Source organism: Saimiri boliviensis, chromosome 6 (genome assembly GCF_048565385.1).
Source record: "Saimiri boliviensis isolate mSaiBol1 chromosome 6, mSaiBol1.pri, whole genome shotgun sequence".
Classification (NCBI taxonomy): Eukaryota; Metazoa; Chordata; class Mammalia; order Primates; family Cebidae; genus Saimiri; species Saimiri boliviensis.
In genome coordinates this window covers 94,838,890-94,854,719 of record NC_133454.1, presented here as the reverse complement: position 1 = coordinate 94,854,719, position 15,830 = coordinate 94,838,890, and the positions used below count along the sequence as shown (strand labels likewise).

The 15,830-nt window shown below is 34.1% G+C and overlaps 1 protein-coding gene across 2 annotated transcripts in view; it reads right to left on the bottom strand.

Moving 5' to 3' along the window:
• ANO3 (anoctamin 3) overlaps positions 1-15,830 on the bottom strand; it is a 434,237-nt gene that overhangs the window by 297,220 nt on the left and 121,187 nt on the right. Inside the window, exon 2 of one of the 2 annotated variants that reach the window (XM_039471298.2) lies at positions 14,709-14,783. The exons of the other annotated variant lie outside the window; for it this stretch is intronic. Within the exon in view, the coding sequence (XP_039327232.1) occupies positions 14,709-14,783 (75 nt within the window). The remainder of the gene's footprint in view (positions 1-14,708; positions 14,784-15,830) is intronic. 2 annotated transcript variants of the gene reach the window in all.

Here is a 15,830-nt window from a genome sequence, read left to right as displayed (position 1 = left end):
CCTTCTCTGAGTCTAGCCTTAAGAAGTCTCACAAAAATAATTTGAAAAAAAATAAATTCTCAAGTGCTTGAAGCACATGGCATTTTGAAGAGACAGGAACACAAAATGACTTGTGTGAGAAGACAGCATCAAGGGAAGGTAGATACGTGAGACAAAGGAGGTGATGATGGGTTAAACAATTCATATCTTAGGCCCCTGCTCAAAATCTTAATAATTATTTCAAGTTGCTTGTAGGATTAAGTCCATGTTGTTTAATGTGTCACCAGCTACTTTGTCCCATACATCCTTTGGATATGTCAGTTGTCTTGATTGTAGTGATTGCATCACATGTGTTTGCACATGTTCAAATTCATCAAATATTAAATATGTGCATTTCTTTGTATATCAATTATACCCCAATAATGTTGTTAAAAATAAACATAATTTAACCTATTTAAACAAAAATCATCAAGTCCATGTTCACTGCTTTACCATTCAGGGAGCTCCATATTTTCTCACAGCACTTTCCAATATTGTTTCAAAGACTATTTTACAAACTCTTTTAATCCTCTATTACTTTCTTCCTTATTGATCTTTTTGCTTTTGCTGCTGCTGCTGTTTTCTCCACTGGGAACCACTGTCCTAAAGCTCCTATCCTGCTTGCAAGTTTTCTCTACACCTATTTATCCTTCAGGGAACCATGCCATTTCTTGCATGAAGACATGCTTTATCTACATCTACTAACTACAAAGCCAGTTAGATGTAAATTTAGCCTTCTCTGATTTCCATAGAGTATGAATAACATCATTTTGTGGCATTTTTTATAATGTTTCTACCAAGTATTATACATGTATGCTTTTGAAAGTAGGCACATACTTTTCTACCAGTCAAATAGAAATTCTTTAAAATAGACTTCAGCTTGGCTCACTTTTCTATTTGTCACAGTGCCTAAAAGATGGTTGACACATAAAAGCTGACCAAGTAAGTGTTTGCTGAATAAATGACTTTCCATAATCCTCAACTACTCTTTCTTATTTGTGAAAGTAATCTAGTATTAGGACATTCAAACAAATTTCAGTGTGCTAATTGTTCTTTGAAATTTACATACAAGTCTGTGGATTTGCACTGCTTCATGATTTTACTTCTTTTAGGCAGATAATTTAATAAAGACTCATGCTGTTCTGGTTTGAAAACCTAAGAATGTAATAATCATTGATTCATTTGCCAGGCTCTGCCTAACTTTGTAAGTTCTTAAACGGATACTCTGGTCATATAAACAACTTTTACCTCATTTTGCTGAATTGCCATGCTTTTGAGCAAAGCTGATACTCAGCTAGTATCCTGGGTGTGACTGTACTTAGTTATTTGTTGCTGATGTCTCTTCTGATAGCTTGGCCTCTGCCTGACAGGTCTAGGCCTGTGTCTTTTTGGTTGTTGAGGTGTTTGTTTGTAGAAAGAGGGAAATGGAGGTAACCTTTGTAGTTATAGATTTACTTTCCAGAGATAATACATGCTAGGGTGACTAACTGAGCGAACAGCATGGTCTCTATTTGAACATGACTAGGCCAGTTATAAAAGTAACTACATAATGCTAAGCAATCATTCAAAAATTCATTGTGCATGAATATTTAATTACTGAGAAAAATGATTAATACATTGTTTATCGATAAAAGCAGACTGCAAAAGAATATTGATCCATTTTGGCAAAAAAAGTATGTGCATAGATACATCCCTAATGGTAAAATTCAAAATATAGCTAAGTCTAGATGGAGGAGATGGGGTGAATAGATTTATTTTTCCATTTTGCTTATTGATATCTTAATTTTGTTGTCCATTCACTCATTCATAGAGTAACTTTATGTTCTCAGTTGCCTTTTATCTTAGTGTAATTATTAATAGCTTCAAACTTTTAAAAAGTGTGCTGGTTTGGACAGTAAGTTATATGGTTATTTTAACCATCAACTATGCATTATTTATGCTATAAAAATAAATGTAAAAAGGGAAAAATGATAACTACATTTAAATTACTTAATAGAAAATGGTTTTATATGCCATTTTAATCCAATAATAACACAGATTTGAAATGGAAAAAAAATCAGCACTTGGCCATGGAGGGTCTCTTCTTGACTTAGCAGAGATATGTGGAAAGGGTGCATTGCTTTGGGATTCTAGATCATAAACTCTGTGTCCTAGCACACTGTCGAACTGTGGGAAAACAAGTTTGTCTCCTTGGACCTAGTCTTTAATCTGTAATAAGACTGATGACTTAGATGTTTACTAAAGGTCATTCCATCTCCTCATATTCTAGTCTTTGCTGAAAGAGAATTTTATGCACTCTGGCTTCAGAAATATAATCTCTATGGTCGGTTTTACCAGGGATTATTCCTTTTTCCCCTCTAAAGGAAAATAGTGAAAATAGTAAAGGAAATCCTCATTGATCTAAATATACAAACAGAAGCTTTGTAGCAATCCTAACTTGAGTGAGGTCTGAAATTAAACATCATGATATTATGAAGAGACAAATAGTTCAACAAAACAAAAGTCTTAGGATGAAAAGATTTTTGAAGTATTTAATTTACTTATGAAAATAAATATTGGTGACTTGAAACTATGTATCAATAATTAATCTGCCAACTATAGTCTTTAGATTCATTAAAGTAAATCTAAATAATCCATATTTAACATCACTGAATAGTCAATCATATAATGTTGCCTTGAGAATTATTCAGTAAAACATATTTTATATCAAATAAAATTCTTCTTACTTTCTTACTGTAATTCCTCTAAGTAATAGGAGAAATCTGTGTACTTTCTTTTCAGTATAGTTAACAAATACACTCTGGAATCTATGTGCAAAATTCAGCTAGGATATATATTTTTAGTCATTGCAAGCTTTATACCAAAAAAAACAAAATACCCTGCACATCTTTGTAATTACATTAGGAATACATAGCAAATGGTTACATAAGCCCTAAGTGTTTGAAACTTCAAGTCTTCCAAATTTGTGGTGTTTTATTGTAAAACAATGGTAGAATATTTGGTAGAAATTTTATAGCATTACATTTTGCACAATAAAAACAAGGGTTTGCATATGATCCCTCTTAGGGAGGTTTGCATGTTAGCGCTAATGACTACATTTTCCAGTTTTCAAATCAGATTTTTCATCAGGAAATTGAACCCCTGAGCTCATCCTTTTCCTTTCCCACTTATTCGGTGCAATCAGGAGCAACCAACCAATTTCATTGTACCTGTAAGTTTCCCTAAAATATTTTTAAGGTATTTAATATATTATCACCCAGAACCTTGCCACATATAAATATTTGATTGGGAGTACCTAATTTTGTGTATTTTTGTTGTTACATCTGTCTCCAGACTGCCTTTGGACTCAAGATTGAAACATCAGCACTTTCTTGGGTTCCCAGCCTACTGGCTGGTAATGCAAAATTTTGGCTTAGCAGCCCCCATGTGAGCCAATCCCTTAAAATAAAGTGTTCTCTATATATACATCTAATTGGTTCAGTTTCTCTAGAGAACACTGGCTAGTACAGATTTTGGTTGTTGCCTTTGTCAATGAATGTTTATTTAGTAACTAATTTTGTTTCGGGCTCATTTTTAAAGTGTATATTCTTTGTGTTGTCCGGTCATTGGCGTGTCTTTCAATTTCTCAGTAGTCAGCTAATTTGATGGAGATTTCCTTAAATGTTGTGGTATGATTAAATCTTCCACTCCTTGCTGAGGGCCTCGTTGTGTATTTTGGGCTACACCTGGCAAGCAATGTACAACTTTGCCTACACCTTCACTTATGGCTTGCATAGTCTTAAGGTTAGCTAACATGAGATAAGGTCTTTTCTCAGCATATGTGCAGCTCCACAAACATATGTGGTCATTTAGATATCCAAAAATATGTCAAAACTTTCCAGAGTTCCCTATGAACAGCTCATTGCCAGATTTTTCTTTTACATTTTTCAGTCAGCCTCTTATTTACCTCAATTGCTATTGCTACCTCTGTCAGCTGTGATGTTAAATATTGCCTCTGATTGTTTTTGACAAACACTCTGAAGGTAGGGTTTTTCTTATCTGCCAAGCTCTGAGTCAGATCAGATAAACAGAAACCTGGTGAATGCGGCTTTTACAAATAGGTCAAATAATGATATTTCTCTGGAGATGGAGCATGTGCTTTAGGCAGCTGATTTTCACAGCTTCTGTGTTTGTAAGTCTACTGGTTTTCAAGAGTATCATAGAGCTGGTAAGAGTGAGGTGGGAGTATGGGAAATTAAAATGCCACAAAGCTTACTATTCTTACCACGATTCAGCTTTTTTTTTTTTTTTTTTCTAAATAAACACATTGAATTGTTGAAAGCTTTGGATTAATTTCCAGAATTCTAATAATTAATTTGTCAATTTTTGCCAGTATTTTCTTTGCTTTAATGGAAGAGAAATTGTTTTAGGTTCTTAGCCCATAATCCTAGAAGTTATTTTCTTCTGTTCTTGATTTTCTCATGTTCAAACACTGGTTCTGCAGGCACGTTGAATCCGTACTTCCTCTGAGGCTAGGAGAGTACAGGAAGCCCGCATGTTTTGAAATGGCTAATACAGGTTCTTAAATAAGGACCAATGTCTCCTGAATCACAGATCCATAAGAAAAAAAGGCTCCTTTATATTCACCCACCCCAAGCAGTTTTTCTAGCCATTTAATATTCAACAACAGTAAGACCACAACCCCAGTAAGTCCAGGGGGAAATTCATCCAAAGGATTCCAGTGGTCAGAAATAGGGAAATCTGACAAATCAAAGCTCAGACATAGTAAAATAAAACTGCCAAAGCAGATATTAATCTTTAAATAGTTTTAAAAAATCTTCTCAAGAGAACCTTAAAGAAACAAGACCCTAATAGCATCTAGCACCCCATATTTGGTTTTTGACACCTTTCTCTAGTAAAAGAACCCAGGATTCTTTGAAGAAATAGTGGATTTCGAGACTGGGGCAGGGGATAAACCAGTTGAGCTTGGAGCACCTTGAAGTGCCAGAAAGTAAGAAAGTGATTAAAAGAAACACACACACACACATTGATGAAGGCAGTCAATGGGGTCACAGAAACCAATGGAAAGAGGTCCTAGTGGTCACAGTTGAGAAAATTGGGCATTAAGATCAATGAGGTAATATTGGATTATAACAACGTATAAAATGTATATCCATGAGTCCATACTGATATAAGTAATTAACTGAATAAATGGGGAAGAAAAGACAAATGTCCCATACAGAACAATTCCAAATAAATGATGTAACCACTCTACCCTAAAAGACAAGGAGCAAATTCTCTATTTCTAAGTGTGAGCTGAGTACAGTGACTTCCTTCCAATGAGTACAGTATGGAAAAGGGGAAGAACACTACCTTTACAGTAGAGAAACCTGCTAAACATTACTTCAGTCAGGTGACTAAGGTCAACATCAACAGCCATAAATCTAATTGATAATTTGTATCTTTCATATGATGTAATGAAAATGGCACATTCTTTCTGTGTACCTCCCCAAAACTGATCATTCCTTTCTAACCATAAGAAATACTATTAGAGGATTATGCTGTAATATACCTGACCAATAAGGCTTAAAATTATCAGTGCCATCAAAACCCAGGAAAATCTGAGAAACAGTCAAGTCAAGAGGAACCTAAAGAGACATGACAATGGCATGTAATGGACTAACCAAGATGAGATCCTAGAACAGAAAAGAGATGAGGTGATAATGAAGAACATATGAATAAACCATAGGTTTTAGTTGATAATAATGTATGAATATTGGTTCATAAACTGTAATAAAAATACTAATATTAAGATGTTAATAATAAAGGAAATTATGCAGGGGGAGGGGTATATGGGAATTCTCTGTATTATCCACTCAATATTTTTATAAATGTAAAACTGTTTTTGAAATAAGTATATTAATAAAAAATGGATCTTCAGTTATATTCAAATGCAAGTAATAAGAAGACTTTCTGGAGCCAAATACCTTGTTTATTCAACTAAAATACGCGCACATAAACTGAAAGAAAGCTTCATAGTTAGAACCAAATTGGTGATCTAGAGGATCAAAGGTAAGAATCATCACACAGCCAAATAACATTATAAGAAGAAATTATAGAATAAAATTAAAAAAAAAACTTAAGGAATGGAACTACGATTACTTTTGTAGGAGTAATAAAAATGTTATGAGAAGCAAGATGGATAAATTCCTGCAATGTAGCAATAATTAAACAATGATGGAAGAAAATTTCACAGAAATAAAGATAAAGCTTTTTTGGATATAGACGAGAATGTTAAGCAAAGATACTTATCCTGACATATCTTTTACAATTCCTGACCACTAAGGAATTTTATAGGGCTGCAAGTGAAACTAATAAAATATTGATGAAGGGAAACAGAAAAGAGATTGATATCAGACTTCTTATTTGCCATGCTGGAAGCTAGAATAGCTTCTTTAGATTGATGATAAAATATGACTACATACCAGAATCACATGGCTAGATGAGACATAATTTATTCTTGAGTGTAGGAAGACATTTTGAGGATTTGTAATATTTCAGGAATATAGAGAACATAGAACTTGTTTTATTAAAATATATGAGAAAAAATCTAGTCAAAAAACAAATCAGAAGATAGATTCCAAGATTTATAAGTAAAATATACTAATATCAAAACTGTATCTATTTATTTATCTAAGTACAAGGGAATAATAGTACACTTTCCAGGGAAACTTAATATAAGAGCCAGAAAAGATATTGAAAAGGAAGGGAACACTTAAATAAATTCCAATTTGTTATCAATTCTCTCAGCAAATCCAGGTGATTGGGAGTAGGAGGTATAAAAATGTTACAGAAGTCTATCAAGGAGATGGTGGATAAGAAAGAAAAAGTAACAAGTGAAATACTCTTAAGAATTCCTTTTACTGGGAAGGGATCCAGACAGACACAAATAGAAGCATGTGTCTTGATGATAAAATAGTTTTATTTAAATCATTTGATTATGAGAACAAAAAAATAAATAAAAGTAATAAGCAATGAATGAGAAAAGAATAGTACATTGTCCAAGGAGAAAACAAAGTACATTGCATCTTGAATCAAACCAGGAACTATAAGGAAAAGGAAAACATGTGCTCATCAATGAGAAAGAAGTGAAAAGTGAAAAGGAAGATGGAATGTATCAAATCAAGCATATTAGCCAGTACTAACAATATAAATGGATGCATTTATTCTACTAAAATACAGAGAGTTATGTTAGATTAAATCAAGATATATGTACACTGATGAAAGTAGAAATATTTAAGGCAAGGTAAAAAGGCAGTGGGCAAAGTAGGTAAATGCAAACAAAATAGTAATTAGGACTGGTAATATTAATATCAATCAAGGTAGAATTTCAGATTAGAAGGACTAAAATGTTAAACAGAAATATTATGTGAAGGTGTGAGTATAATTTATAAATAAGATATAATAGCATATATTTTATGTGTCAAATCATACAGCATTTAATGTAAAATTAAACTATTAGACAACCAAGAAAATAATAAATTACAAATAAAATGGGAAACAATATATAAAGCTAAATTTTAAAAAAGTATAGTAAAAAGTAAACAAAAATCTAGATTATTTTCTACATTCTGTTAACTTCATTTAACAGAATTTTTTAAGAGAGTACAACATCTTTGTAGTTTGTGGACATTTATAAAAATTGGTTGTGTGTCTCTTCTGTTCTGTATCAACTTTGCTAAACTACAATTATGTTCTCCAGAATCTCATTCCCTTTGTGGTTTCAACTAATCAAAAGAATATTTGTGGAGATGTAGGAAACTGAGGGATGTAGCAGACATTATATTCTGTAGGTCATTTTGTTTAGGAGTGATTAGAGAATAACACCAATAACATGAGACAGGAAGGTAGATTCTAGCTAGAACTTGTTTTTTCCAGCACTGCGTCCAGCTCTTTTTCTCTACAGTAACTCCAGCCCAGCAGGAGGTACAGAGGCAGTAGCTTGTCCATAGGCTGCCCAATTAGCACTGCATCATGATCTCACTCCAGATTTCCTATAAGCTCTGATTCTTCCGCTATACCAGTGTTTTAAGAAGGGCTGGTTCATGACTTTTTCTCTAATCCTTCTACTTTCTCTTTTGGATTCTGATTGTCTCACAAATCTTAAAACTGGGTAAGTTCTTAGTCCTAAAATAAAGCCCTTCTCCTGCAATACTTAAAATAGTTCTCATTATGTTCCCTTGATTGTACTCTGATTGATAAAAATAAAATAAATATTTCTTTAAAAAATAAGGTGTTAAAAAAACATCGTCAAGTCCTAATAAAGATAAATAAATAATTTAAGGTGGTAAAATTTTTTTCTCTGGAAGTCATAGAAATATAAGTTGAAATAACAAAGTACCTTTAAAAACTTTTCTCATTAGCAAAAATGAAAAGGAGCCACACTACCTACTTTTATAGGATATGTTAACAAAGGTATTTCATCATACATTAATTTGGAGCTATAAAGTGTTAGAGACAATTTTAACCAATAATCCATCTCCTGGATGTCTATGCCATACAAGCAAAGCAGCCATTAGTAATGATCCATATGTCAAGGTGTTTATTGCATCATTTTTCTTGGCAGCAAAACAATGGAAACAAAATTAATACCCAACAATATGGTTAATGATGGTTTATCCTACCATAAAGTCTATCCAATTATTTGACTAGGTAGAAAACATATAGCAGTTACATACTAGGTTATTAACATGGGTGGGCAGGTTAAGATGGCAGGATGGAAGAAGAGAGGAAAAAAGGGAGTAAAAAAGGGAAAAGGGCAGGTGCAGTGGCTCATGCCTATAATCCTAGCACTGTGGGAGGCTGAGGTGGGAGGATCACTTGAGTCCAGGAGTTTCCGACTGGCGTCATAGAATGACCTTGTGTCTACAACAACAACAACAACATAATAATAATAATAATAATAATAATAATAATAATAGCTGGAAGTAGTGGCACACACCTGTTGTTCCAGCTACTTGGGAAGCTGAAGTGGGAGGGTCATGTGAGCCTGGTTGTTTGAGGCTACAGTGAGCCTTAGTCCTGCCATTGTGCTGTAGCCTGGGCGACAGAGTGAGACCCTGTCTCAGAAAAAAAATACAAAGGGCTAAGGGAAGAAAACAACTATACATTCAAAGGAAGATGTATTGCCACATGTATGCATTTATGTAAAATTACGTATATGTAGGGGTAAAATAAAACTAAACATTAAAACAAATTCTTATACATTTAGCCCAACATAATTTATGCACCAGATTTATTCATGTTCCTCATTATGAACCCTCAACTTAGTCCAAAATATACTCCTAGATGTGCCTCATAAAAATAACCCCAAATACCTCATTTTGTTTCCTCTTTTTGGAATGTTCTCCACCTGATGCTCATCATACAAGTTCTCCAAGGACCAGTTGATATGCCATCTTTCCTCTGAATACACCAGCCCACACAAAGTGTCTTCTGAACTTCTTCATTCTTACTAAATAATTTAGCACTTAATTATATAGAACCATGAATTGTTCTCTGATTCTTTTATGCTGTCAGTCGTGTCGCCCTACCAATTAGTCCTATTCTAAGTTTCTATTTCTTTTAACAGATGCATCATCAGATTGTACCTTTCGGGTTGTGATTGTTATATATGACATAATGCTTTGTCTTTGGTTTTCAAACAGGGATGCAGCTGGGAAAGTATGCAGCCATGACCTCAGAAGATCTTAGTTAAAACTCCATTCTGTTCATTGCTGTGGAACGTGCCCGAGTACACTGTATTTCTCCTAGCCTTGGTTCTAATATCTGTAAAATAGTTGTCTGAGGCTTAAAATACATTTTAAAACAGTCTGAATTGTGGAAAGAGTTCTGAATCAGGGAACCTGACCTTGAGCCTAAACTCTCTAACAGTTTATCTCATATAGCACCTAGCATTTTTTTACCTGTCCTTCTGCATCCACATTATTTCTCACTGAGACTAGCTATGACAGTTGTGCTACCAAGTACTAGTGTTGCCTTATAATTTATTTTCTGACAGGTATACCTTTGAACATTAAAGGGATTGCTATTAATCATTACACTGAATGGGACCGCAGGCATAAAGAGGGATTGTCTCTGGTCAACTAGGAACTATGCGGGCCACATCTAGAGTAAATATGCAGCCACAGTTGCCCCATTTGTGTGTAGCAGGAGATAATTCTATTTTCTATTTACCCCTTCTGTTCTCACCCTTAACCCCAGTGGAGAGGAAAGGTCTTTAGTAAAAGAATAGACACACTCTTTGTTGGCATTATTAATCAATTACTCTATGAGGTAGAGTCAATATTAACAGGGTGATGTTTTGTTTATTTTGCCCTCTATCAAACATTTTAAGGTTATAAGGTAGTGGTTTTAAGTTGATGAACATGAGACAAATCTGGTTCTGGGTTGTCTTATTTGGTCTATGGAGTATTTCTTTAAAGGATGCGAAAATGTCTCCAATATTCTAAAGTGAGATAGATAGACAGATAGATAGATACATAGATAGATAGAGATCCAGATTTGCAATTTCTCTCGAAAAAAAGAAAATAGAACATCTCTTAAAAGTGAAACTTTAGGACTCCACGTTTGGATCCCCTTCCGTGAACACTCCCTTCGTGGAAGCCATCTTTCTGTCTCCTGGATTTCCCCTCCGGGATCCCCTTCCACACTCTCTCATGGAAGCCTGTCTTCCCCTCCTAAACTCCATCTCTCTCTATTCCTTTCCATTCAGTGTGGAAGCTGCTTTCCTCTCCTGTAGTCCATCTTTCTGGATTCTCTCAGTCAGTGTGAGAGTTAGCTGTTTCTTTCTCTTTCCTCCTCCTGTTCCTCTGTCTCTAAATAAATCACTTTCTACAAACAAACAAACAAACAAACAAACAAAAAATAAGTGAAACTTTATTCCCACTTGTCAAGGTTAAAGTGGAACTGAACAGTCAATTATTTCTAATTTTATCTCTAGTTCATTATACCTCTCCTGAAGTTGATTGTTAATTATATTTATTCTTCCCCAAGAGATAGGATGGACTGTCTGCCTAATTCACCCACATGTTCTGCCTAGACCCTGAAAGCATTAGATATTCTGAGCTTCAGATACATCTCCCTCCAGCAACTTGCAGCAGAAACTTTCAGAGTGCTGAGGAAACAAGGTGGAGAGCAGAAGATTGGAAAAACTGAGGAGAATTGGGGGAAATCACTGGAGTGTAAAAAAGAGGATGTACTCTGAACTGCTTATCTAAAGTGGAGTTTTATGGACTGATAATTAGAAAGGAAATAATAGATAATACATAGATATTTTTGGACTGTTTAGAAAACAAGATGAGTTGCTCTTCTTCTGAATGCCATACATAGATGTGATCATCTACATAATAGAGACCTACCTAGGATTTATGGAAAGAAACAAATATTACATGTAAAATAAAAACAATAATATTTACTCAAAAAATATTGAGATTAAACATAGCAATGACAGAATTTAACTTATAAACTACACATAACTATACAATATTGAATGGCTTGATGATGATGGAGAAGGGTCTATGTTAATGGAGCATGATTTTCAGTTTGGGAGGTTGATTAGATTACCCAGATAAAGTCTTTATATCTTGCTTCTTTGACTCACATTTACAGAACACCTCTTGTTGAAAATAGAAGAGAAAACCCATTAAGTCATTACTAATATGAGTTGGATTAATTTATAATTTATTTCACATATTTATTATGTTTCCTGAGCCCTGAGACCCTGGAGTCTCAAAAAGAGTAAGAACCAACATGTTTGCCCACCACAGTGGGATGACAGCAAGATGCTCCAGACAGACTGAGTTCTGGAAACTGAAGAAACTAATATGTAGAAGAAGACAAAGAAAGAAAAAGAAGGAGGGCTAACTTGCCTTTTTCACTGATAATACTAAAGCACTGCCTCACATTTCTCTACAGCATCCTTGCCAAATTACTTTTAGCCACAGGAATTTTGCTTGCTCCCCCATTTACAATGAAAAAGCAGTAATAAGTAGAATAATGGCAACTAATATTTAATGAGATTTTTAGAATACTAAGCATTTATCTCAATCCTAATATTATCTTTATAAGATCAATAATGTTATCACAAATTTATAAATAAGGAAATTGGGAAACAGAGGAATTAAGTAACATACATAAAATCATGCAGCTGGAAAATGCATAACCAAGATTTCAACACAGATAATCTGACTTAAAAGTCCAAGAAAATGACTGCAATAAATGAACGAATGAATGGACACACGTCCTAATAAAAGAAGACACTCTACTGAACATGTTTTGTACCAATATGCTAGGTACTCACCTTTTATCCAAGGAATAAAATGCCTGTGTGAAAATTGGAACTTTCTAGATTGTCATGTAAGAACAAAACAGTAATAGGAACACCAACTGATTTGAAACAATGAAGATTAAAGTACACTTCCTCTGAAGAATTTGGAATTAATTTAAACAGAATTGCCAAAGCAAATGATAGAAAGTATATTTATTTGATATTTAATTATTTACCATTTTCAAGAAAATAAGATTTGTGCTAAAAAAAAGAGAAGGGTTTTAATCAATTAAGAGATAAATATGAACCAATTCCCTAGAAAATTCCCTCTCCCCACAGTTAAAAATCTGGCTTAAATTAAGACAGAAAGACACATCAGAGTACAGGAGATAATCAGTGCTGTGCTGTAAACAGAAGTCTGGTCTTTCAACAAAACTAAGAACCTGTGTAAAACTGTGATTTGTTTTTGAAGAAATCAACTTAGAGCTGCTTATTAACTTATCCTTCTCCTCTTTAGTAATTTCTTCACCTACACACAGAAGCTGGGTAACCTATCATGTTAGTATACATTCTCTTGGACAAGTCTGGAGACAATCTAAAAATACTCCTTTCAAACAATTCTAATTCTAAATTTCTTAGTCAGTAGGAATTTTGTATTTTACCACTTTCAAGGCTTATGCCAATATCAGTGAATGATGAAGGGCTCTGTTTCTTCAGGAGACAGATGTGGGTTCAAGTCTTGTTCAGGTCATCTTCATGAGGACAGAAGTAGCTAGAACACTAGTTACTAGTGATTTCACATGACTAGTCCTCATTCATCTATCTTAGTAGTAGTACTGGCCTCAAGAGTTGTTTGGAAAAGTCAATAAATCCACACAATAGACTTAGTCAATCAACCAAACACAGTGCCTGACACATAAGAATAATTTCATAAATACCAATTTCTTTGAATATTCTTATTATCCTTAATGTTATCCCAGAATCTGCTTTTACTCACTTCATTGATTTCCCATTTCTGCTTTCTAATTTCAGTCCCATAATCCACCTTTCTTTGGGTATGAAGAAACTTCTGATAATTAACTCCACATATTATTTAATACAAGAAATCCATTTAGAGGCAAAGCAATGAGGGATAAAATAGTTAAAAAAAAAAAAGGTAATAGCAGTTTATTCCAGAGAAAGCTTATTAATTGCTATTGATTGCTTAAAGGCATCCCAAGGTGGCTTTCACCCTGTGAATAGTGAGAGATTGATCTTCAGTTACCATCTCAGAAATCTGACTTTGGCAGAAGGAAGCAGAAAGTTTTCCTAAGGTGAAGTCATGGTAACCAAGTTCACAGAATATACCATAATACCAACATAAGACTAATAAAATGATTCTTATGTCATGAAAAATAGAACTTCTGTGGGGACTGGCAGTTATAGTATCTATATAGCACATACATTTACAAAACACACATATTCACACTACACACACACGCTCACAGGCTAGAAAACAAGTTAAACCAAACATTTCTGCTGACTCCAGAATCAAGTCAAGTCAGTAATCTGACTTAAAAAGATAATAGCATTAGGCTATGCTAGTCGAATGTACTTATGTCAATTTGGTGTTCAGACGGAAGAAACTCTTTGACTAAAGTAAATTCTTTCATGAAAACTTCTCCAGCAAGTGTGGCCGATGTTTAACTCCGTTTTATGTGTTGTTGTGTGAATATCTACCTTCTGAGTGATCTATTCCCTGTCTAACCCTGATAATGTAATTGATTAACTCATTTTCCAATAACCAATCAATTGGTTAACAATAGAATTGCTCTCCCTCAATAATTAGTCCTCAAAAAGAAGTTGACTGCTAAGTACATTCTGTATTTATCAGATTTCATCTATTATAGGTTGGTTTATTGCTAAATTTTCAAGGATTTTAGCGTTGTTTGCTATTTTATATGTGTAGCTATGTGTGCATACATATAAAGATTATCATATAAAATCTACATTAAATATCTTCTTTAAGAGTATAAGTATGTATATATCAAATGATTTATGTAGTTTTTTGCTGATTAATTTATTAATGCTTACTGAGATTGCAAAGTCGTTTTGGAATGTAAATACTTTCTTAAATGGTGCAAATGTTTTTGTATGTGAGCTCTTGTATGACACATTTATAAGTAAATGCATTTTTATTAGAAGCTTAGGATAGGAATTAATTACATATGTGAATATACTTTGCAAAGTGCATGATGAGTTAAATGTCACATATTGTAATTAATAACATGAGACTAAAATTGTGTTAAATTTTCACACCCCATAAAGGCTCTAGAGTTGCTACCACATTATACTGAAGAACAGAGTTGGTGGGAGCTCTTGAAACACCATCCTCAAGACTCACCTTCATTATATTTGCCTTTGGCAGCCCACACACTCTTCTCAAGCCCACGACAAGATAGGCACAACTTTTGCAGGCCTGTGAGAGAGAACAAAAGAGCAAAATAAAAATTGCTCAGAAACTCAGTAGACCAAAAAGAGAGTAGAAAATTATCATGGAAAAGAAGAGCTTTTCATGTTGACTATAGCTGCAGTAGAACTACTATCTGGTATAGGTCAAATCAGTTCTGAAGAAGTGTGTAGGAAGATACAATTTTCAGTAAATTGCATTAGAAACTAAGCAGGTGGGTAGGTTCTTTTCACTGTTATGCAAGCTGATTTAGCTGTCATCTTTGAAACAGCTCAGAATGGACAGATTTTCCAATTACATTTTCCTAGGGTGAGTAACACACTCTTCTAATATTCTGCCCACCCAAACTCGAAAGCTATACCGTTTCCTTGGCTCGCTCTGATCTTTTTTGTAGGCATACTAAATCGTCAGAATTCTTTAGCATAACTTGTCCTATCTAACCTCTGCTCAGCCTGTTGTCTGTGTCTAGAATGCCCTCTTTACCTAACAAGTCAATGGAAAATCTACTTTCATGATTCAGCTCTTAGAAAGACAACTTGTGACGCTTCCATTTAGGAACAATCAATCCTCTTAAAAAAGCCTCTCTCCAGAAAATATATGCAAGCCTGAAATGATACCTCGTAAGACATAGTGGAGACTACATTCCCATCACTCTAACTATAAAAACTTGGGAGATTGTAAACTCTGACCTCAGTTTTTTTCCTGCAAAATAGTAATAAGAATTACCTTGGAATGTTATAAAATTTGCACAGGTTATTTAGCTTTTGTGTGTGTTAAATCCATGGCATAGATCCTGGCTCATTCAGCAAGTGGTAGCAATCAACAACTTCTTCTGCCCATAAATATAGTAATTCCTTTATTTGTATGCCTCTATCATGAGACAATCAGTTCCTCAACGGTAGATACCATATATTTGAATCCAATTCTGTATCCTTTTCCCTGTTCCCAAATGTTTAACTGCCTTGTATTTAGCAGGAGTTTGTTTTCATTTTAATAAAAGTTGCCTAAGCTTATTCAATTGATATGTGATATAGTTAACTTCATCTTTTATGTAGC